General features: G+C 44.0%; 1 protein-coding gene and 1 pseudogene across 1 annotated transcript in view; one reads left to right on the top strand and one right to left on the bottom strand.

The window, feature by feature from the left end:
• Window positions 1-282: 282 nt before the first annotated feature.
• Window positions 283-4,472, top strand: LOC141094853 (ammonium transporter Rh type A pseudogene; annotated as a pseudogene).
• A 5,330-nt stretch (window positions 4,473-9,802) lies between these two features.
• The window catches only part of PRPF6 (pre-mRNA processing factor 6), a 38,890-nt gene continuing 24,423 nt past the window's right edge, over window positions 9,803-24,269 (bottom strand). Inside the window, exons 19-21 of the mRNA XM_073580851.1 lie at window positions 14,144-14,258; window positions 13,846-13,972; window positions 9,803-10,459 (exon numbers count right to left, since the gene is read on the bottom strand). Of these exons, the coding sequence (XP_073436952.1) occupies window positions 10,307-10,459; window positions 13,846-13,972; window positions 14,144-14,258 (395 nt within the window). The 3' untranslated portion in view covers window positions 9,803-10,306. The remainder of the gene's footprint in view (window positions 10,460-13,845; window positions 13,973-14,143; window positions 14,259-24,269) is intronic.

Genomic DNA, 24,269 nt, shown 5'->3' with positions numbered 1-24,269 from the left:
AGATGGATCCAATCCTAATCTGATTACTTGGCTCTCAAGTGTGTTCACGGTGAAGCAATGCCTGGCTACAGCCCGGAGCTCCGCTGCTCAGCAGTGCATTCAATGCCAAGGTTTGGATGTAAACACAGCCTGTAACATGCTAATAAAAGGTAATATTTAAGCAATGTATATTACTTCTGCACAAAGGTCACCGCACTCAAAATTACAGCTCTGCTATTGGATGGCACAAGCAGCCAGTGAGCGAGAAAAACCTTTGGGCTGTTGTTATACACAAGAATTAAATCTACAACAAGTTGCTGATGTGAGAGCACGTCAAGATCTGTCGTATGCAGAATGTCCATTGCCTTCTTGCCAAGTCTACGATGCCAGCTCCCAGTCCTCCTGATTCTTGTCCAAGGAGTCTTCATAGTCATCTTCATCCTGTTTTTCAGCTTCGAAGACCCTTCCAGGCATTTCAATACTTCAAATGCGACTACAACAGCAGGAGATGATGACCTGGACGCAATCTTCCCTCTCTTTAAGGATGTCCATGTAATGTTGTTCGCTGGGCTAGGTCTCATGCTGTCATTTCTAAAACTTTATGGCTTTGGTGGGATTGCCTTCAACTTTTTGATTGCCAATTTTGCTATTCAGTGGTCCATGGTTGTTCAAGGCTTCTTCTACCATTTCAAAAATGGGGTGATCCTCCTAAGGCTAAAAAATGTTCTTGAGGCAGAGTTTGCGGCTGTCACGGCTCTTATATCAGCTGGTGCTGTTTTGGGAAGGACCAGTCCTGTCCAGATGCTTCTGCTTACAGCCATGGAAATCCCGCTCTTCGTGGTCAATGACTGGCTGGTCAATGAATATTTCCAAATTATCGATGTAGGAGGCACAGTGGCCATTCATATCTTCTCATGTTATTTTGGCTTGGGAGCATCCCAAATTCTGTACCAAAGATCTTTACGAAGACGACACGTCAAAGAGACCACAACCTCAAACTCTGATCTATTGTCCCTCCTAGGGACTATCTTTCTGTGGATCTTCTGGCCAAGCTTCAATTCTGTTTTGGCTAAGACTAAAGAAGCTCAACATAGGGCCATTGTGAATACTTTCCTGGCATTAAGTTCTGGCACAATTACTACCTTTGCCATGTCCAGCCTGATGGACAAACGCGGCAGGATAAGCCTGGCACATCTTCAAAATGCCTCTCTGGCTGGAGGAGTAGCTGTTGGGATTTCGGCAGACATAATTAGCCCTGGAGGGGCATTTAGCATTGGGTGCTTGGCATCCATAGCCTGCACCCTTGGCTTTCAATACTTAACTCCTTTCTTGGCCAAGAAGATGAAGGTTCAAGACCAATGTGGAATCCATAATCTACATGGCCTGCCTGGTATTATAGGCACTGTCGGAAGTATCGTGGTAATATTGCTGGGACCTGTTGATAATTATGCGTTAAGTCTAAATGAGAACCTGTTACGCCGTTGTCAGGAGGAACAACATCCTATTTTGGGGGTTTTCAGAAGAGGGGAGACCTGGACCCCACAAAGTCAGGCTCTGCAGCAGGCTGCAGCCCTTGGGGTAACATTTGGGGTATCACTATTTGGAGGTTATATAACCGGATTATTGATGAAATTGCCTTGTTTTGTTCACCCCTCTAAGGATGACTTTTTTGATGACCAATTGTATTTCCAAATCCCTGAGGACACAGGAAACAAGTGTATTTCAATGGATGAACTCCAGAAGCACATGTTGATACCACTTAAGCATGTATAATACCGATGTTGATCCTACTGGACCCTGGAATAAGTCACCCCTTTTATAGTTAATAAATATCAACCCGAATAATCTCTCATTATTAGTGATGAGCGAAAGTGTTCGCTATTCGAGATTGCTTCGGATGCTCGGGTACTTACAGTGTCCCGCGCCCCGCATGTTGCTCGGCTGTTAAACAGCCACAAAACATGCAGGATAGCCCATGTATGGCAAGCAATCTCCGCATGTGATTTTTGTCTAACAGCCGCGAAACATGCGGGGCGGTGACTCAAGCATGTAGCTCGAAACCCAGCAATACTCGGTGAATATTCGAGCACCTGAATCAAACTCCAGTAGCAAGCACTTTAAACTCATCATTACTCATTATTGCAGCTTTTATAGAATCTTTAGAGCATCCTGAATATCAGCTTCCTGGTCCAGCTCAGATTTATGGTGTTGATTTCATGGACCATCACAAACTGACCTCTGATGAGATATTCCCTCTGTATTAATGCTGTAAGGTCCCAGCATATAGCATCATAGATCTCAGCTTGTGGTATTACTTTTTTGTGTGTGTGTGGGAGAAATAGTGTGACTTTAAAGTAGCATGTAGCAAGAATTTAAGTTTAAAGGGATTGTCCAGGTTTGGCACAAAAGTCTGCAGTCACTGTGTGACTGCAGACTTGTGAAACCTCACAGCGCATAGTGCTCGCCGTCAGGATTGCCAGGCAGTCATATGATATGCATACTCCCAGCCACATTCCGACGAGACATATGCTGCTTCATTAATACTAGTGAATTGAGCGAGGCCTTCATGTCTAGTACGAAGGTGGCTGGGAGTATGCATATTGCATACTTGCCCGTCAAATGAATACCAGGTCTTGCTGCTGGCATCGGAGAATCCTCACAGAGTGCACTGTGCAAGCTTTGAGGATTCATAAGTAAGTAGTCACAAGGTGACTGCAGACTTAGTGTTACGCCTGGACAACCCCTTTATCAATGGAGGGTCTTTAGCTGGTTCTTGACTATGTGTATCATTTTGGTATATAGGAAGCAGAAGTACATTCCAGCACCTCTGTAATGTGTCTTATTACCCAATTCTGCTGTCTCACTTTCCTTTATTCTAAAACTTGCAGAAAAGTCTCCTGTTTTTTCCTAGAAACAGTCAGTCACCATGCTTCTGGTACACAGCAAGTCGTTATCCTGTTTTTTGATGATTTCCATGCATATATACTACTAGTGGTAGTGCAGCTTTATGTGTACGAAATATGTTATTCATTGTTCACAATATTAGGACAACATACAGGCAGTCGTCGGGTTATGAACTAGGTAGGTTCTGTAGGTTTGTTCGAAGCCAAATTTGTATGCAAGTTGAAAAAGGACTGTCAGGAAAAAAAAAAAACCCTCATTGCTGCCCTGTCCAGTCCTCATCTTTCCAATCTCTTCACTATAGGCCAGGACTTCTGGCCATGGAGATGTACGTCAAAATCGCAGCGCATGTCTGGACAACCTTACAACACACAGGGACCTCCAAGTTCTGGATGTGGCTGGAAGTCCGGCCCTATAGTGAAGAAGCCAGACATGTGGTGTGCAATGACAGAAGACATCCAGACAGCGTGCAGCCGGAGAAGTGAGCAATTAGGTCAGTATTGTTTTGTTTTTTAACATCTTACAAATGTCTCACTTGCAAAAGTAAGTCGGGGACTGGCTGTATTCCAAAGTGTTCCATTTTTACCTTTTCATGCATAGTATAGGGGTAAAGGGACTGTCTTTACAGAAGGACTGTTCAAACCAAGCACAGGTGCATCATTCCAGTGCCAAACATTTACATACACCTTGACATCTGCATGTTTTCCATATATCTACACCCTTCTCTTGCTATATGAAGCCAGAGCTGTCAATCAAAAAAGAGGGAGGTAGAGATAGAAGGAAAACAAGATGTATTTCAATGATTGGTCCCGCCATGATGCACTGAGCACCTGTGCTTGGTTTGAACCGTCATTCTATGCCGACAGAGTCCTTTTAATATCTTAAGAAACCATATAATACATTACATAATCTATCTTTTATATTTTAGAATGCACACACAGTTGTCAAACCATATTTTCCCACACAAAGCATGTTGCTTACCATCCATAAGTAATGGGAATGGCCACAGTACCCCCATACTCATACCATTCAGGAGAGAGCCCCCACAATAGTGACAGCCAGTGTTCCCATTAGATTTGCAACAAGTGTAACAGATTGCCACAATGCCTCCATAAGACTCATAACAGATAGTCATCCCTACTGAGTCCCCCATAAAGAATGATCACAGTCTATGTAGAAAGGCAGCCCATGTACACCCCCAAACCATGGCTTTGTACAGTGCCCTTATAGAATAAAGGCATCCGATTCTGTAGCGACCCCATAATAGTCAGTATTCCCATACCAGTGATGGATATGTAGCCCCATGTTGTACCTCCAGAATAAGAGACTCAGTGACTGGCTTTGTGGGACACATCCCTGCATCATGGAAATCTAAGAAGCTTCTCCTTATTTTAGGGGTCTGCAATATTTTCTATAATAAAAGGAAAATATGCACATATATTCTGATATATACGGTACTTCTTGTAAGCATCTATTATACAAAGTGACAGTAGTGTAAACTGTTATATGATGTGACTACTGTAATGTTATATCTGTTATTATGTGACTGTATTGTAATCTGTTGTAATAATATATGTGATGGTTATATTTTAGCACTGACCCTATGATAACTCTTCTCGTCTTTCATCTCCTCCAGACATAAGTCCATTATAGTCACCACAGAAACATTCCCACTTTCCGCACAGTCACTTTTGGAAGAGATATTATAAATTTCCATGTATTTGATCTAACACAATGCCTTGTGTATATCTGGATGACCCGCCTGGAAAAGTTAGTCCCAATCCGCACTCACGTGAACAATAGGGGGAGCCCCCTAGCTTTCCACGGTCTCTGAATGGTTCATCACCTCACTACCGAGAGTTGGGGTCATGGTATTGTCAGAATATATGCCATTCTGGGTCTGTGGAGAGCTGGGTGGGCAGAGTAATGGCGCCAAGGCCACTTTCACGATGTAGACCCCTCTGGTTATTTTCCATGCTCCTCTGTGGTTACAGATTAACCTGTGGCAAGCTGGTAATCTAAACATATCTACTTCAATCCTGCAGCTTTATGATGCCAGAGATAACGGTGCTATTGCTTTAACACAAACAGATGACAGAGAAAGTGGCCAAGTGTCAAATCAGCGCACGGTCACGTCAGCTGAGCTCACACAGGGATAGTACATACACGTGGCAGGAATGGTGCGGCATTGCATCGTGAAGGGAGTTTCTTATAATGGTTTATGGAAAACGAATGACTAACATGGCCTCCGTGACTACCGTAGTATGACCACCTTACAGCTCCCACTAGTCACCTAGCATCATAAATGGCCAATGTAAACAATAATATGTATGTAGTGCCAACATATTCCGCAGTGCTCTACAATTAAGCTGTAACATGCAGACAAATTCAATACACGGGAGGACAGTAGTTGCATATGGAGTGAGGGCCCTGCTCGCTATCTTACATCCAATTATTGCTATATATGAAGCCAGATTAGCCTTACAGAGATGATAAATCATGTGAATAATTTCAGGCATCTCGGTTATCATTCAGCAGTGGCTAAATACGGAGAATGGTCACCCAAGGTGGTGATTCAGTAATTTACTGTAACTTGTTTTCATCTTTATCATGTATCCAGAGGGTAGATAACTTACTGATCAGTAGGAGCTGACATCTTGGACAGAATGGGGTATTTTTATCCCTATTAGCCCACCGCTCCATTCATTCCACGAGAGGCCACACAGCTTCTTCCGGCAGTCCCGTAGAGAATGAATGGAGTGACAGCCGAGCATCAGACCTTCCTCGTGGGGATGCACTCAGCTTCTTCCGACAGTCCCATAAAGAATGTACGGAGTGACAGCCGAGAATCAGACCTTACACTCCATTCTGTAACGGGTATTAAAAAGCAATTCCCCTTTCTGCCAATCGTTGCAGGTCCCAAAGGTTGGACCGCCATCGATGAGAAAGTTGTCAACTCTCCTGCTTAGTTAACTTTTCAATCCCTTTAAGGTGCCCACACACCTTAAATACAGTTCAGGTCTCTCCCATCCCCTTCCTCCTCCATGTGTTTTAAATACAAAAGACAGCTTTTGTGGTGTCTTTTGTCCCACTGGAGCAAAAGACTCAAAAAATCAACATGCCTGAAATCATCCAAAGTCAGATAGATGATTGTCAGGTTCGGCCAATGTTAAGCTAATGTGTACAGGGGCATGTATATTTGGAGGAGCTCTGCCTTTCAAATCAAAGGGACAAGAGTCTAAGGGTCTATGTATCAAGATTACTAGACCTTCCTCACTCCTCCAGCTTTGGCACGGCTCTGAGCGACAAAGCTGTATACAGTAACAGTGTGCAAAGTGTGTAATCAGGATTGTTGGAAAGCTGAATGACAACAGCTCGTATCAAACATTCATAAGATCTGATCTTAATCCTACACTGGTTGCACCAACCACTCATCCATATCACGAGCTCTCCACCCATTGTCCCAGACTGCCGTCCCATTTCATCTCCCACTCTGACCCCCACCGACTATATATAGACCCTTATTTTTCCGCTTGTTTTTCTCAAATTTCAGGCAGGTTTATGACCTCACCACCTCCTCTCCCTCTCTCTACATTTCCTCCTTCCTCCCCTCCTGCATCATATCTTCCACATTTGCTCACTGACAACCAATAGGTTTATCTCCCATAAAAAATCCCATAAGAGAGGGAGGGAAAGCACGTGTGTCCCAGAGACCGGGGGACGAGATCCTTACACAAGATGATGGTGCCAACCAAGAGGATGCTGGATGGGGCAGATCAGCTTTAGTGTTGTAGGCGGGCGTTATCGTTTGCAATTTGGTTGAAGGTTTCCCTTCTGTTGCCATCAGCAACGTTGCGAGTGGAAAATACAAAGTACGATAACTCACCTCTGATCAGATTCCACCAGAAAGACTGAGAAATACCATTACTCCACTAATGTTACTGGTAAAATGACAGACGCTATGAAAACAATAGGGTTCCATGTCCATCATGTGACAGATCCACCACTGTCTTTGTTTTTCCTGTTCCTACAGTGGAAATAATCAAACAGATGTGAATGCAAGAAGATCGAGCAGAGCCAAGTTTCTAAAGTGGCATTGCCCTCTCCATCTGAACTTTTGCATGGGACTGCAGTTTAAACTAATGTAAAAGGATTATTGCATCTGAATAGCCCCTTAAATAAACCCAAAGAATTATGACAAAGACATCAGAGACAAGAATGTGAACCAGAGCAAATGCAAAAGGTGGTTTAAAAGCACCATGCGTCACTACCCTTCTCCTGCAATGATTTGTAGACAGGCGTCTGCACCTCTCACCAGTAAAACCAGTTCCATTACCAAGAACCTGATGATCAGCTTATTCCCTTTAAATGACAAATTCAACCATGCTCCGTCAGTTTTGCTGCACGGTTACATACTTCAGAATTGGGGTGCGGTGCACAAACCTTGGGTGCAAAGGTGGTAGTGGAACCAGAAGAGTGCCCCTATAAATGTGGGGACCTCTGTACAACAAAGCAGGCATTGTGGAGACACAGGATAATGGTAATTTCTCTGTCTTAAATTACAATCTCTGCTCTGCAATATTTGTAGCACTGGCTAGGTTTACCACCTTTTACCTAGGACTGCAGGTCAATCTATTACATTTACGCTTTTATTTCACCTGCGCATGTAAAAAACAAATAAAAAACACAAAAATGGTGTCTGGCCGCAGACGTATCTAGCATTGGGTGTTCGTGTCACTGTCTGGACTGAAGGGGTTAACACTTTGCATGACCCAGACAAGCAGTTACGCAAGGCTGACAATCCAGTTCCAATACTCCATATATAGAAGAGCTGCTGTGACAGGAATGAAATGAAAGGGGGTGACATGGAGACAGAATTTAAATTTATAGACATTCCAGCGCCTGTGTGTCCCCCCCCTGTGTTCCCCTGATCAGTAACATACAGCTGTCCCCAGGCTCACAAGTAAAGCCACAATTACAGCATGTGAGACGCTCAAGCAGCGCTGCATGCCTGGCACATAGCTAGCATGACAGACACCAGCTGAGGGGAAACTGCTCCACCTGGTGGTAGAGCAGAGATATCACATTGTCAGAATATAGGGTAGTCACATGCTGAATTTTTTTTTTTTTTTACTTACGTTCGCTTGCCCTGCAAAGACTGTAGAATTGACAAGTTGTCTTGGTAGGGCTAAGAAACACGCAGAAAAAAGTCGCACCATGGTGCAAAAGACATCCGAAATCTCATTATGCTGGTATTTTAAAGCAGTGCCTATATTATGCACCAGATACACAGCACAAATGCCATGTGTGAACATACCTTAAAGTCCAATGTGCCGTGGGGTGGAGGGTGTATTAATGTTTGTGTGCCGTGGGGTGGAGGTTGTATTAACCCCTTCATGACCAAAGCTTTTATCGATTTTTCGTTTTCCGCTCCCCTCCTTCCCAGAGCCATAACTTTTTTATTTTTCAGTCAATATGGCCATGTGAGGGCTTATGTTTTGCGGGACGAGTTGTACTTTTGAACGACATCATTGGTTTTAGCATGTAGTGTACTCGAAAACGGGAAAAAAAAAATCCAAGTGCGGTGAAATTGCAAAAAAAAGTGCAATCCCATACTTGTTTTTTGCTAGGTTCAATAAATGCTAAAACTGACCTGTCATTATGATTCTCCAGGTCATTACGAGTTCATAGACACCAAATATGTCTAGGTTCTCTTTTATGTAAGTGGTGAAAAAAAAAAATTCCAAAGTTTGCTTTAAAAAAAAAAAAAAAAAAAAAAAGCGCAATTTTCCGAGACCCGTAGCGTCTTCATTTTCCGTGATCTGGGGACGGGTGAGGGCCTATTTTTTGCCTGCCGAGCTGACGTTTTTAATGCCACTTATGTGCAGATACGTTCTTTTGATTGCCCGTTATTGCATCAAAATGCAATGTCACGACAACCAAAAAACCATAATTCTGGCATTTTTAATTTTTTTCTTGCTACGCCATTTAGCAATCAGGTTAATGCTTTTTTTTATTGATCGATCGGGCGATTCTGAACGCGGCGACACCTAATGTGTATGTGGGGTCTTTTTTTTATATAGTTTTACTTTGATTGGGGCGAAAGGGGGTGATTTGAACATTGAATTTTTTTTTATTTTTAAACTTTTTTTTTTTGGCATGCTTCAATAGCTTCCATAGGAGGCTTGAAGCATGCACAACCCGATCCATATGGGCGATGAGCAGATCGCCCATATGTAGCAGATTTACTGCAGTGCTTTGAACGCCGGCTACCAGGCGGCGCGCAAAGCGATTTGCCTGCAACAACCATAGAGGTCTCTATGGGACCTCTGGTTATCCAGGTAACGCGTCACCGACCCCCGATCACGTGATTGGGGGGGGGCTTGACAGTGGGATTTAACTAGTTAATAGGCGCGGGCAGACGGCGATTCCGCTCGCGCCTATTGCGGGCACATGTCAGCTGTTCATAACAGCTGACATGTTGCGGCTTTGAGGTGGGCTCACCGCCGGAGCCCACCTAAAAGCAGGGGAGTCTGACTGCTGACGTACTATCCCTTCAGCAGTCAGAAAGGGGTTAATAATTGTGTCCCGTGGGGTGGAGAGTGTACTAATGTTTGTACGCTGCATTTACAAAATAGCCACTTTGGATACAGGAAAGGTCATATTTCTAAACTGGGACCAAGCGGCGGGGAAACACCCTCCTTATAAACTTATGGCATATATTTGTTGAAAAAAAAAAAAAAAAAGCCACTGGCAGATGTATTAACCATAACTGATTCACCAAACAGTCCTTACCGTCTATACAGGCAGATCCATTTTAGGTGGAGTTGTGCTTTAATACGTGTTCTTACCTGGAAGGAAGATTTATGAAAAAGTCTCTGGAAACGTCGTCACAATATAAGACAGACAGACACATGGCAAGTTACATAAAAACATCTGTATTGACAATCACCCAGTGAGAGAGGAGGGTCCTGATGCGATAAAATATACAATACTTTAACATTTTCAACATCAAAATGGCTAGCACAAAGCGGGTTGAAACATCGCAGCAACTTTGCATCACATGACCCCTGTAAACCAGCCTAAAATAAGTCAATCTACAGAAAAGTGGAGTGATTACTGCCGCCCCCAAGTGGCCATAAGTAGTATAACAGTGAGGACACAAGCGAGCGAAAACAAATTGCTGCTACACTTCAAGGTTGACCACGTTCAGTTTCCACTTCTGTGCACATAAGAGATCCCCCCCCCGTAATCTGAATTTTCATAGAAAATCCAAAACCCATTGACTGGTCTTAGTGAAATCTGACTTATTCATAGAAGAATTACTCACATTGCCTTGAAACAACTGATGGCGAAAAAACACGATATAAAATAATAATGTACTAGCGGTAAGAAGGCAGAGTTATGTACAGCATATGACAGCAGCTTAGAACGTGTTCTTTATTTTTGAAGCCACTAAAGTGAGAATTTCTCCTAATTTCAACTGCCAGTTCTTGATGTCCTTGGATTCGCCGCACCACTGCTCTCCGTGCCGCGGCTCAGCGTTTCCGCATCGTTTTCTGATATCCTCCTGTTGCTCCTAACATGACGAGGGGAAAAAAAAATATCTATAAGTTTCTGGAATATAACCACAATTTCTTTTGGTCTGTTTGAGAACCCGATGTTCCTGTGCCGGGTTAGAAAGTTCTCGCTGTGCTTGTTTTTCTATTGCCAAACTGGGTTCACATCTTTGTTGAAAAACAGAGCACAGGGTCCAGCACGTGTCTGCCAGCACGGTGGGAAAATGATAACATGTGAAAGAACAGCGATCTAATCCATTCTCTATATAGCAATGCTTAAAGGGCCCCTGTCGGCTTCAACACAAACAATGGGGCGACAGGTCTGCTGTCACCCCCATTCACAATTATAGTGAACCCTGCAGCTCCGTCCTACAGTAAAGCTGGTCACAATGTGTGTGCATGAGCATGTAGAGCAGAATACATTAGATTGCACCTAGTATGCCGCCACATAGGTCTGCACAGGAGATGTATACACAGAATGAAAGGACGGCAGTAAAGCAAGCATTTGTGCCTCTATACTGCCCCCCCTGGACACAAGCTCTGTTTTATGCATTAAAAGAAGTCAAGTCTTCTGATAAAAAGCTGCAGACACTCTATATTGTTAAAAAAAAATAAAAAAATAAAAATCTCAGTTCAGATTTGTTTTTTATTCATTTCATTGTGCATTCAGTGCATATATGGGTGTGACCGCCCTCTTTCTGAGCTGGGAAAGCCATCCAGTCTGGCCTACACTGTTACTAGTGGTTCAGCCGCTCGACCCTTGTTCACATTCACGCCACTTGGCAAGTGAGAAGGTTTTAAATACTAGAGTAGGGACTGTCCCACAAGGGTTGCCGTGACGTGGCGGGATGGCTTGTACATTATTTTGATCAAAATTATGTTTACTAAATACCCTTATTATTATTACCTTTATGCATTATTTGCAGTATACATTTTTTACTTTTTAGTTCAGGATATTTGTGTTTTTGCTTTTTGTTTTCTCTGGTTAATGGTCATGTGTTGATATGCGCTTACATTGTGCATACACATTAACTTACTATTCTCAGTTCAGATTTGTTTTTTATTCATTTCATTGTGCATTCAGTGCATATATGGGTGTGACCGCCCTCTTTCTGAGCTGGGAAAGCCATCCAGTCTGGCCTACACTGTTACTAGTGGTTCAGCCGCTCGACCCTTGTTCACATTCACGCCACTTGGCAAGTGAGAAGGTTTTAAATACTAGAGTAGGGACTGTCCCACAAGGGTTGCCGTGACGTGGCGGGATGGCTTGTACATTATTTTGATCAAAATTATGTTTACTAAATACCCTTATTATTATTATTACCTTTATGCATTATTTGCAGTATACATTTTTTACTTTTTAGTTCAGGATATTTGTGTTTTTGCTTTTTGTTTTCTCTAGACACTCTATATTGTTGCAGATCTCTGAATCCTTACAGTGTGCAACCCGCACTGTCAGGATTCTTTGGTGTTGCCGGTGAGAGCGGACTATCACGGGACCGCAAGCATGTGATTTGCATACTTCTAAACAAAAATTCACGAAGAAATTAGGAAAAAACAAGGGTATCCAAAAACAGAAAATCTACCCCTTTAAAAGTGTGCAAATTTTATTAGACTCATTAAAAACACCACAAAACTATACATATGAAAAGTGGGAACAAGAGAATCCTTTGAAAAAAAAAAAAAAGCGTTAGGTAGGAAGTCAAGAGGGTATCTACAGTATCCCTGTTAGGCTATGTGCACACGTAGATTTTGGGCCTGCGGATTTTTCCATGTGGATTTGGAAAAATCCACAGGTAAATTCTCAGGTCAAAAGACCTGCGGATTAGCCCTGCGGTTTCACACCTCTACAATGGAGAAGGTGTGAAACCGCAGCGGTAACCGCACAAAGAATTGACATGCTGCGGATTTTAACCCGCGGAAAAGTCCGCAGCATGTGCACAGCGTTTTCCAGTTTACCATTGAAAACAATGGTACTGTACAACGCACCTAAATCTGCTGCGGACCCGCAGAGCCTGAAACACTGCGGATCCGCAGCAGAATCCGCACGGTGTGCACATAGCCTTAGGGTATGGGCACACGTTAAGTATTCGATGCAGAAATTTCTGCGCTATTTCTGCAAAACACTACATAAAATAGCGGTTTTGGTGTAGATTTTGCCCACTCATTAAACCCGCAAGTCACAAATAAGTAACATGTGCATGAGACTTCAATGAATCTCATTCACTTTTCTGGCATCAGGAAACCCTTCAGGTTTTGTGACAAATCTGAACAGGAAAAAAAAAGTGACAAATCTGCAACATGTGCACAGGCTCTATGACTAAAGGCCCCATCCCACATAGCGAGATCGCTAATGCATCACCGATTTTGTGACGCAAGAGCGATCTCGCTACATGTCACACATAGTGACGGCCTCAGTCAATTTACTAGCATTGAATGCCAGGCATGTCTAGTTGGCACGTGAAAGCATGTATGCCTATGGTGCGCATGCTGAAAGGATTCAGAAGTCTGTAGTCATATCAAGTGACTGCAGACTTTTATAAAGATAAATAAGCAGCCCCTTTTAAGTGTTACATAACTAAGATCTTTTGGCCAAGGCTGCGCTGGCACAGCAGAGGCACAGACTCTTGGCTGGAATTATTTGGCCCACCTACAGTACCTTTATACAACTTCCCTTCTCGTGGATCCATAACACTTTTGCGCTGATATTTTTGCCAAGATAAATGAAGTTCTACCAAACTGAGAATGAAAAATGCTTTTAGGTACCAATGGGTTCCGAACCAAAATGAAGAGGTGCATCGCATGCAGCCTGCAATCTGCAATATCATTATGGCCCCCGAGCATACAAAGAAAAATGGTATACAGCTCAGAAGGAGGGGCAATGCTATCCCCTGAAGCCATTAACAGGTCATCTGTTTGACACCCAAGAAAGTAGTGTAAGACGAGGGCTGGGTTGATATTTATACAGAGCTCTACATCAGAGTTTCCAGAGGAATTGCCAAAAAACTGAACTCTGACAGCCATTTATATGAACATGGGCATATACACACATGGCAGATTTGTCATATTAATCTGAATGAGGCTTGCTTAAATCCATGCACTTGTTATCTAAACAATCGTATTCAGAATAGATCATATATGTAGAATGTCCTGCTGTAAATGTGTTGCATGTGAACATAGCCTAAAAGAGCTTTACGTAAGCAGAGTATTTTATGGCAAATTGGAGAAGGACGTTTACAAGCATGAAGGAGACAATTGCCAAAATGTTTAAATTTTGCTCAACACTGAAAATGATCATAACCATGGCAGCCCATTAGAGGCATCATATCTGAGAGCAACCATACAAGAAAAGGCTGCCCACAAGGAGAATCTTTTAGGAAACCAGAAAGCTAAATAAAACACCCACCTCAGTACCATGCTGCAGCTCAAATTTGTAGAAAGTTGCCCAGGCATCACCCAGATCAGAATCAATCTTCACAGTGCGGTGGAACCAGTCCCGAGCCTTCGAAATTTTCCGTTCACTCCAGAAGAGTCTGAAAGTAACAAAATCATAAAGAGATGAATGGTAACAAAGCAGCACGAGCAGTTTTCAGAAGTGCCAGCAAGAACTGTAGATACATGGAGAGGAAGGGTCCTGAAAAACCACTGCTGCTGCGTGTGTGACCCCTAAAAGATTGTGCATTTATCAGTTACGTGGCACTTACTTGGCAACGGCCAGCAGTACATGCGGGTCATGCTCGCATTTCTTAAGGGCATCCACACTCTTAGTTTTCCGTTGAGGCCTGGCCTCTAAGAATATTGCTTCTGCCCACAGGATACCTGAGAAAGGACAGAGAACTTTTCATTTCAGGAAAAAAAAAAAAAACATTCTAAAACAAACATTACTTGGATCTTGAGGCAAAAGAGAACCGAGGGCTAAACTATAGGGATATTCTAAAGATTTACAGGACAGGTTCTGTGGATGAGTCCCGTGCACCACAAAGGGTTTGTACTGAATGAGCACAAGACATTGCTCATATGAATCAAAGTCAACACAAAGCTGAGCCGCTTCTAAAAACAGTTACTGGAGTTAGGGACCATCCTTATTGGGTACACCTTGTCAGTGTTTGTTTTTCACTATCAAAATATGTTAACGAGTAGCCTATGTTTATTACATGTGTTATTATGTACTTACTAAAGGGTTTATGGTTTTTTTTATTCTAGGTTAGATTTATAAATACAGTACAGATCTTGAGTTTCATGCACTATTATACTCCAGAGCTGCACTCACTATTCTGCTGGGGGAGTCACTGTGTACATACATTACTTATCCTGTAATGATCCTGAGTTACATCCTGTATTATAATCCAGAGCTGCACTCACTATTCTGCTGGTGGAGTCACTGTGTACATACATTACTTATCCTGTAATGATCCTGAGTTAGATCCTGTATTATACTCCAGAGCTGCACTCACTATTCTGCTGGTGGAGTCATTGTGTACATACATTACATTACTTATCCTGTAATGATCCAGAGTTACATCCTGTATTATAATCCAGAGCTGTACTCACTATTCTGCTGGTGGAGTCACTGTGTACATACGTTACTTATCCTGTAATGATCCTGAGTTACATCCTGTATTAGACTCCAGAGCTGCACTCAGTATTCTGCTAGTGAAGTCACTGTGTACATACATTACATTACTTATCCTGTACTGATCCTGAGTTACATTCTGTATTATACGCCAGAGCTGCACTCACTATTCTGCTGGTGGAGTCACTGTGTACATACGTTACTTATCCTGTACTGATCCTGAGTTACATCCTGTATTATACTCCAGAGCTGCACTCGGTATTCTGCTAGTGGAGTCACTGTGTACATTGTGTTTCAATTAAGGGATTCAGAAAGAGAATTGGAGGGATCCAATAGCTGGATATCCTTAAAGACAAAAATGTCCAGGAAGGATGGGAAATCTTGAAAAATGAAATTCTCAAAGCGCAGTTGTTAACAATTCCGAAAAGAGGGAAGAATAGGAAGCATTTAAGGAAACCAGGATGGATGAACACAGAACTTAAGCACATGCTAAAAAGGAAGAAAAAAATGTTTATAAAATGGAAAGAGGGAGGCATATCTAAAGAAGAATATAATGCTGTCTGCAGAACCTGCAGGGCACAAATCAGATTAGCTAAAGCTGAAAATGAATTGAGGCTTGCAAGAGATGTCAAAAGCAATAATAAAGGATTTTGGGGATATGTCAAAAGTAAAAGAAAAGTCAAAGATGCTATAGGATTTTTACAGGATGAAAATGATGAAATGGTAAGACAGGATGTTGAGAAGGCTGAACTTTTAAATTCCTATTTTGCATCTGTTTTCTCTCAGAAAGGAAATGTAACATCAACTGTTATTCACTGTCCTATTAAGGGAATAGAAGAATCCAGGATATCTATAAACAGAAAGATAGTGAGGAAACACTTAGCTAACCTAAATGAATTCAAGTCTCCAGGTCCAGATGAATTACACCCCAGAGTACTGAAGGAGATAGCAGAAGAAATTTTTGAACCCCTCTCCATAATCTTTGAAAATTCTTGGAGAACATGAGAAGTGCCAGAAGACTGGAGAAGAGCAAATGTTGTTCCTATCTTCAAAAAGGGGAAGAAGGTGGACCCAGGCAACTATAGGCCGGTGAGTGACTTCTATACCAGGAAAGATCTTTGAACAAATTATTAAACAACATGTATGTCAATACCTGGATAAGAATGAAGTGATTAAACAGAGTCAGCATGGGTTTGTAACTAATAAGTCATGTCAGACTAACTTAATTTCCTTCTATGACGGTATCACTGATTGGGTGGATCAAGGAAATGCTGTAGATATAGTATATCTTGACTTCAGCAAAGCATTTGACAAAGTCTCTCATACAATCCTTATTGAAAAAATGACTAAGTATGGAATGGACAAGGCAACTGTTAGGTGGATTCATAACTGGCTTAGTGATCGGACCCAAAGAGTGGTCGTAAATGGCTGCACATCCAGTTGGAAGAATGTCTCAAGTGGGGTATCACAGGGCTCTGTCCTGGGCCCTGTATTGTTCAACATCTTTATCAATGATTTAGATGAAGGAATTGAGGGTAAACTGATTAAATTTGCTGATGACACAAAGCTAGGAGGGATAGCTAATACTAAAGAGAGAGAGAGGATTCAAAAAGATTTAAATAAACTGGAGAAGTGGGCAGCAACTAACAGAATGGTTTTTAACAGGGAGAAATGCAAAGTACTACATCTGGGCAATAAAAATGAAAAAAGCAAATATAAAATGGGAGAAATAGGGCTAAGTGACAGCACATGTGAAAAAGACTTGGGTATACTAATAGATCACAGACTGAATATGAGTCAACAGTGTGATGCAGCAGCAAAAAAGGCAAATGCAATTCTAGGCTGTATTAACAGAAGCATACAGTCTAGATCACGTGAAGTCATTATTTCCCTCTACTCCTCTTTGGTCAGACCTCATCTGGAATATTGTGTCCAGTTTTGGGCACCACATTTTAAAAAAGACATCAACAAACTGGAGCAAGTTCAGAAAAGAGCGACCAGAATGGTGACCGGTCTGCAAACCCTGTCTTATGAGGAAAGGTTGCAGGACTTGGGAATGTTTAGTTTGCAAAAGAGAAGACTGAGAGGAGACTTAATAGCTGTCTACAAATATCTAAAGGGCTGTCACATTGTAGAAGGATCAACTTCATTCTCATTTGCACAAGGAAAGACTAGAAGCAATGGGATGAAACTGAATGGGAGGAGACACAGATTAGACATTAGAAAAAACTTTTTGACAGTTAGAGTGATCAATGAGTGGAACAGGCTGCCACGAGAAGTGGTGAGTTCTCCTTCAATGGAAGTCTTCAAACAGAGGCTGGACAGACATCTGACTGGGATGATTTAGCAAATCCTGCTTTTGAGCAGGGGGTTGGACCAGATGGCCCAGGAGGTCCCTTCCAACTCTACGATTCTATGATTCTACATACATTAATGATCCTGTAATGATCCTGAGTTACAGTTGTGGCCAAAAGTATTGACACCCCTGCAATTCTGTCAGATAATACTCAGTTTCTTCCTGAAAATGATTGCAAACACAAATTCTTTGGTATTATCTTCATTTAATTTGTATTAAATTAAAAAAAACACAAAAGAGAATGGAGCAAAAAGCAAAACATTGATCATTTCACACAAAACTCCAAAAATGGGCCACACAAAAGTATTGGCACCCTCAGCCTAATACTTGGTTGCACAACCTTTAGCCAAAATAACTGCGACCAACCGCTTCCGGTAACCATCAATGAGTTTCTTACAATACTCTGCTGGAATTTTAGACCATTCTTCTTTGGCAAACTGCTCCAGGTCCCTGATATTTGAAGGGTGCCTTCTCCAACCTGCCATTTTTAGATCTCTCCACAGGTGTTCTATGGGATTCAGGTCTGGACTCATTGCTGGCCACCTTAGAAGTCTCCAGTGCTTTCTCTCAAACCATTTTCCAGTGCTTTTTGAAGTGTGTTTTGGGTCATTGTCCTGCTGGAAGACCCATGACCTCTGAGGGAGACCCAGCTTTCTCACACTGGGCCCTACATTATGCTGCAAAATTTGTTGGTAGTCTTCTGACTTCATAATGCCATGCACGCGGTCAAGCATTCCAGTGCCAGAGGCAGCAAAGCAACCCCAAAACATCAGGGAACCTCCGCCATGTTTGACTGTAGGGACCGTGTTCTTCTTTGAATGCCTCTTTTTTTCTCCTGTAAACTCTATGTTGATGCCTTTGCCCAAAAAGCTCTACTTTTGTCTCATCTGACCAGAGAACATTCTTCCAAAACCTTTTAGGCTTTTTCAGGTAAGTTTTAGCAAACTCCAGCCTGGCTTTTTATGTCTCGGGGTAAGAAGTGGGGTCTTCCTGGGTCTCCTACCATACAGTCCCTTTTCATTCAGACGCCGACGGATAGTACGGGTTGACACTGTTGTACCCTTGGACTGCAGGGCAGCTTGAACTTGTTTGGATGTTAGTCGATGTTCTTTATCCAACATCCGCACAATCTAGCGTTGAAATCTCTTGTCAATTTTTCTTTTCCGTCCACATCTAGGGAGGTTAGCCACAGTGCCATGGGCTTTAAAGGGAAGGTGCCGCAATTTTATATAATTTGCAAAAAAAAAAAAAGAGTAAGTAACAAAACATGTTGTTTCAGCAAATGTTGTACTAACTAGGATTTATGGTTTGTTTGTAATGTTTTAATGTAGCCACTGGGCGCTGCCATCTTGATTTGCAGATCTGTGGAGGACTCATACAGTCTACAAGTATGGCCGTCCCTGGACATAGAAGACAGTAGTCGGTTCCCGACCCCATCTCTAACATTGCAGCCTCATTAGCAGTGAACTGGGCACGCCCCTGTGGGCTGCACCATTCACTGCTGTAGGTGTGGCTGGGCGCCATTTTACTGTAGCCCAGTGCTATCTGCTGAGCTCCACTTTCTGCACTGTGCTTCCTGCTCCAGCTCCACTGTTCTCCTGCTCTGTCTCCGCCTCCCCACTCACAGCCCCAGTGATCTCCGGTAATCTGACACCTTCCCTTTTATGACAGCTTTTATGGCTGTCTGAGGACAGTGACATATACAGCCCATAGTCTAGTGTATAATTGGTGGGGGGGGGGGGGCTGGAAGTTTCACCAGTGTGGGCATATCTGTAACACTGTCTTGTGTGATACTGCCTGCTGAGCCGTGTATCTAATCCTCCCCTGTGTGATACTGACTGCTGAGCCGTGTATCTAATCCTATCCTGTGTGATACTGACTGCTGGGCCGTGTATCTAATCCTAACCCGTGTGATACAGACTGCTGAGCCGTGTAGCTAATCCTATCCCGTGTGATACAGACTGCTGAGCCGTGTAGCTAATCCTATCCCGTGTGATACTGCTTTCCAGAAATATTGTGCTGCTGTCACCCTGCTCCTCCACCATTTATTTCCCTCTGTGCTCCCCATAGACCAGCACACTGCTCTCCTGAAATACTGTGCTGCTGTCATCCTGCTCCTCCGCCATATATCTCCCTCTGTGCCCCCCACAGACCAGCACACTGCTCTCCTGAAATACTCTGTGCTGCTGTCACCCTGCTCCTCCACCATATATCTCCCTCTGTGCCCCCCATAGACCAGCACACTGCTCTCCTGAAACACTCTGTGCTGCTGTCACCCTGCTCCTCCACCATATATATCCCTCTGTGCCCCCCATAGACCAGCACACTGCTCTCCTGAAATACTCTGTGCTGCTGTCACTCTGCTCCCAGAATCCTTGCTGCCTGCCATCCTCGGTGACCGAAAACCCCATTCCTCACCTCAGATCCTGTCCTGGCGATGTGTGAAAGCGAGGCGACAGGGGCCTGATATATGGTGGAAGGAGCAGAGTGACAGCAGCACAGAGTATTTCAGGAGAGCAGTGTGCTGGTCTATGGGGGGGCACCCTGTTCGGTGCCAGGGATTGTACATAGAGCGCTGTGTTTTATACACATGGATGGACCGTCTGCTTGTCTGCTCCACAGAAATCCAGGAAACATTTCTGCTGATTGATGGCCTGATCTGATCCAGACTTTACGTGCAAAGACAGTCAGTAACTTTGCAGGCCCCATCAAAATGGCTGCTCACTGTGTTCCTAGATATCATCCTCTTTTTTCCCTTAGCAAACACCCAGAAGGGGAGGAGAGGAGTAACATCACACCCATGTCAGCAGATTCCGCTCATAACTACCGCAGGTCAGAAATGTGAGCTAGTTGTATACTAGGTTTTGTGCCAAATTTCAGTAGCTGCTCCCCCTAGTGTTAACAAGTGGAAATGCCAAACTTTTTAAAATTTTTCATATTTTACAAAATTAAAAACAAATGATAATATTTTTAAAGAAAATGTAAACATTATTTCTTCACATTTCTTCAATTGCTGAAAAAAACATTTTTGGATGGCACCTTCCCTTTAAACTTCTTGATGACACTGCGCACGGTAGACACAGGAACATTCAGGTCTTTGGAGATGGACTTGTAGCCTTGAGATTGCTCATGCTTCCTCACAATTTGGTTTCTCAAGTCCTCAGACAGTTCTTTGGTCTTCTTTCTTTTCTCCATGCTCAATGTGGTACACACAAGGACACAGGACAGAGGTTGAGTCAACTTTAATCCATGTCAACTGGCTGCAAGTGTGATTTAGTTATTGCCAACACCTGTTAGGTGCCACAGGTAAGTTACAGGTGCTGTTAATTACACAAATTAGAGAAGAATCACATGATTTTTCGAACAGTGCCAATAATTTTGTCCACCCTCTTTTTTATGTTTGGTGTGGAATTATATCCAATTTGGCTTTAGGACAATTCTTTGTGTTTTTTCATTTAAGACAAATTAAATGACGATAATAATACCAAAGAATTTGTGTTTGCAATCATTTTCAGGAAGAAACTGAGTATTATCTGACAGAATTGCAGGGGTGTCAATACTTTTGGCCACAACTGTACATCCTGTATTACACCCGAGAGCTGTACTCACTATTCTGCTGGTGGAGTCACTGTGTACATACATTACTTATTCTGTACTGATCCTGAGTTATATCCTGTATTATACTCCAGAGTTGCACTCACTATTCTGCCGGTGGAGTCACTGTGTACATATGCTAATTGTTCACACGCATCACTGGAGCTCAGCTACACTTTTAGTGGGTATGGGTGTATTTAAAAGCCTACTGACTGTTATTGGAAACAACCAATAGACTTGCAGAGATCCGAGTTCTAAACCCTGTGCATTTGTGAGTACTGCTCTGGATTATATTACAGGCTGCAACTCAATTAATAAAAAGTAACAGATGGTGGTAAGTTTATTCCATAAAAGAAGGATTTTTGGTACTCACCGTAAAATCTCTTTCTTGGAGCCTTCATTGGGGGACACAGGTAAACATGGGTGTATGCTGCTGTCACTAGGATGCTGGCTGACACTATGCAAAAAAAGGAAAGATGGCTCCTCCTCAGTAGTATACACCCACCGACAGGCACCAAGTACCTCAGTTAAGTGTTAAAGCAGTAGGAGAAGCAACCGACAACTCAACATATGTACCGGCCTAACGGCAAAGGCACGTAGACCCAAAAACAGTACAAATAGGGAGGATGCTGTGTACCCCAATGAAGGCTCCAAGAGATTTTACGGCGAGTATCAAAAATCCTTCTTTATCGCTTCATTGGGGGACACAGGTAACCATGGGACGTCCTAAAGCAGTCCCCAAGGGTGGGAAAAGAAGGAATGCAGAAAAAAATTGACTGGAAAGGTCAGTTTCTTACTTGCCTGTAGTCCCCCGAACAGGACATCCTCCAGGGACTTAGCTTTCTCCTCCTGTAGGCCCATTGTTATTCTGATGGCCTTGAGGAGAGCATCCGTATCTTCTATTGGAAAGCACGGTTTGCCACCCGTGTCACTATCTGAGGAGGATGGGTGTTCGGCCTGAGATAAGGCTGAGGAAGTGTCTGAGAAAGAGCTAGGGGGAATCTTTCTTACTCTTTTTCCCTTTTTTTTAACAATGCTTTAAGCGAGCCTTCCACCTCTGACCTGATGACCGATCTAAGGTTGGTTGCAAAGCTAGGTGCTTCCTCTGCCATGGTTCGCTGGATGCAGCTGGCGCAAAGGTCCTTCTGCCAATCTCTTGCTAGGGGGCTTCTACATATGGCACAATCTCTATTGTTCTTCTTACTGCCTGCATTTTTTAGGTTTTTCCTAAGGAATTTAACACACAAAAGAAGGACCCTATTAAACAGCTTACTAACATTCACGAAGATCACTCACCACCCACAATCAAGGGTACCGGACTCGGAGGCTGTGGAGGAGCACGTGACCTCTGCTCTCTGGACATCGAGGAGTCCCCCGTCCTGGGGCGACTGCTGCTTTTGCCACTTGATCGGCTGCCATGCTTGTGAGCCGAGGGTTGAGACGGAGGCAGAGACGGTGGAGACGGCGACCGTTCCTGCTCTGACCCCATGGTTACCCGGCCGTGCTGACCGCCCTCCTTGTTTAAATAGCGCCGGTCCTGGTGAGCGTCTTCCCCCTCCCCCCTGCAACCTCCAGCCAAGCGCTTTCAGTTCCATGCGACCGCCGTCACACCAGGCGCCATATTACAGTCGCCCTGCTGACATCAGCCGGCACCTCCCCAGGATGCTCTGCGCGCCTGCTGACGTCAGCCGGCACGCCCCCAGGATGCTCTGCGCCTTCGACGTCAGCGGCCGGAAGACACCCCCGACCTTCCCACGCTAGGCGTTCTGAGGGAGATCGTCCGGGGGCATGCGCGAGGGGAGGGGGGCGCGGTGGAGCGTCTCGGAGTACGGAGCTGCCAGCCGCGCCTGCACGAACCCGGAGCCCCAAGTACTGCGCTGCCAGACACCCGAAGGACGGCGCTACAGATGAGGTAACCTGTTCTTCCCGTGCCGGGACGGGCCTGGGTCCTTTTCATCCATGACAGGCACCGCCGCTGTCAGTCTGGGATTCTCTTCCAGGTCAGGAACCCAACTGAAGCTGGGGAGAGGTGCCGCCCCTTATTTTTCAGTATGTTCCTGTCCTGACGGATCCTTCTCTCATGTGTGCGGTCATGAAGGGAAAAGGTCTCGTTTGTAACGGAGTGCGACCAGATCGCTGGCCCGGACGTGGGCGAGCCATACTTCTTGGAAGAGAGGAAATTCCAGGGTGGGGGTGACCCATGAGGCCGAGGAGAACCTGTCGGTCCGGGACCCTGAAGACTGGGCGAAGTATACTTGGCCAGACAGACATGGACTTAGCCACCCAGGTGGGGGCTAAAAATGGAGCAGAAAAAGGCTCCTGATGCATTAAAGACTGACCTAACCAAGGACTCCTATGTCTATCCGAAAACTCCTTAGGAGATGAAGACTATCCGGGAAGACAGACGAAGAAAACCGGTGGATCTGCCAAAGGGGATTCTGCTCAAATATCAAGGATGTTTGGGCTAAAGGGACAGAGAATGTGAAGCAGCTTCCTTCCTGTAAAAGCGCTTTTTAGGGTGTTCGCAGTGATTAGACATAGTCTCTTTGATTAAGAAAATCCCGGGGAGAAGATTTAACTCGCCGGAGGCAACGGAGACTCTCCTTGTTCTCCGTTAAGTCAAATATTTGGTAATTGCCCGGAAAAGGTTATTGAGCATGTCCTGCATATTGACGTCTGGGCCGCAACAGACCCAGACTCAGACTGGGAACCCACATATGACCCAAAACCCTCCTCCTCCGAGGGGGCCTGAGGTGAAGAGTGCATCCAAGATGATTCACAGGGACCACGGCTCACTTCCTTGATCTGTACCTGATTTATGCCTGTGAACGTCGCAGGCAGGTGCGTGCGCATTACCAAAAAAAACAGAGATCGGAGTCCTGGTGGCAGTAGACAAATGTGGAAGTTGCACTCGGACCTGGATCAGGGACTATGAAACCTCTGTCAGGTCGGAGACTGACAGACATGGCAACAGTCCAGTCCAGAGGGAGGAGAGAGCTTTCATCCCGGACTTAGGAACTTCTGTCTGGTTGGAAAACCGCCTAAGACATGGCAAAAACCTGCTCCGGAGGAGGGGAGTGCCATCATCACGGCGGATGTTGAGGGACCTGGGCTCGCTTGCTTTGCTCTGTACCCGATTTGTCCTTGTGAATGTCACAGTCAGGTGCGTGCGAATCACCGTAACAGGTGTTCGGAGCACTGGTGGCAGTAAACGGATGAAAAAGTCACTCCAGGACCTGGACCATGGACTACGAAACTTCTGTCAGGTTGGAGACCGACTGAGACATGGCAACATCCCACTCTGGAG

Source organism: Dendrobates tinctorius, unplaced genomic scaffold (assembly GCF_039654945.1).
Source record: "Dendrobates tinctorius isolate UK_male_01 unplaced genomic scaffold, ASM3965494v1 ptg000065l, whole genome shotgun sequence".
Classification (NCBI taxonomy): Eukaryota; Metazoa; Chordata; class Amphibia; order Anura; family Dendrobatidae; genus Dendrobates; species Dendrobates tinctorius.
Note: the sequence above shows the minus strand (reverse complement) of the source record. Positions and strands in the feature narration are given on the sequence as shown.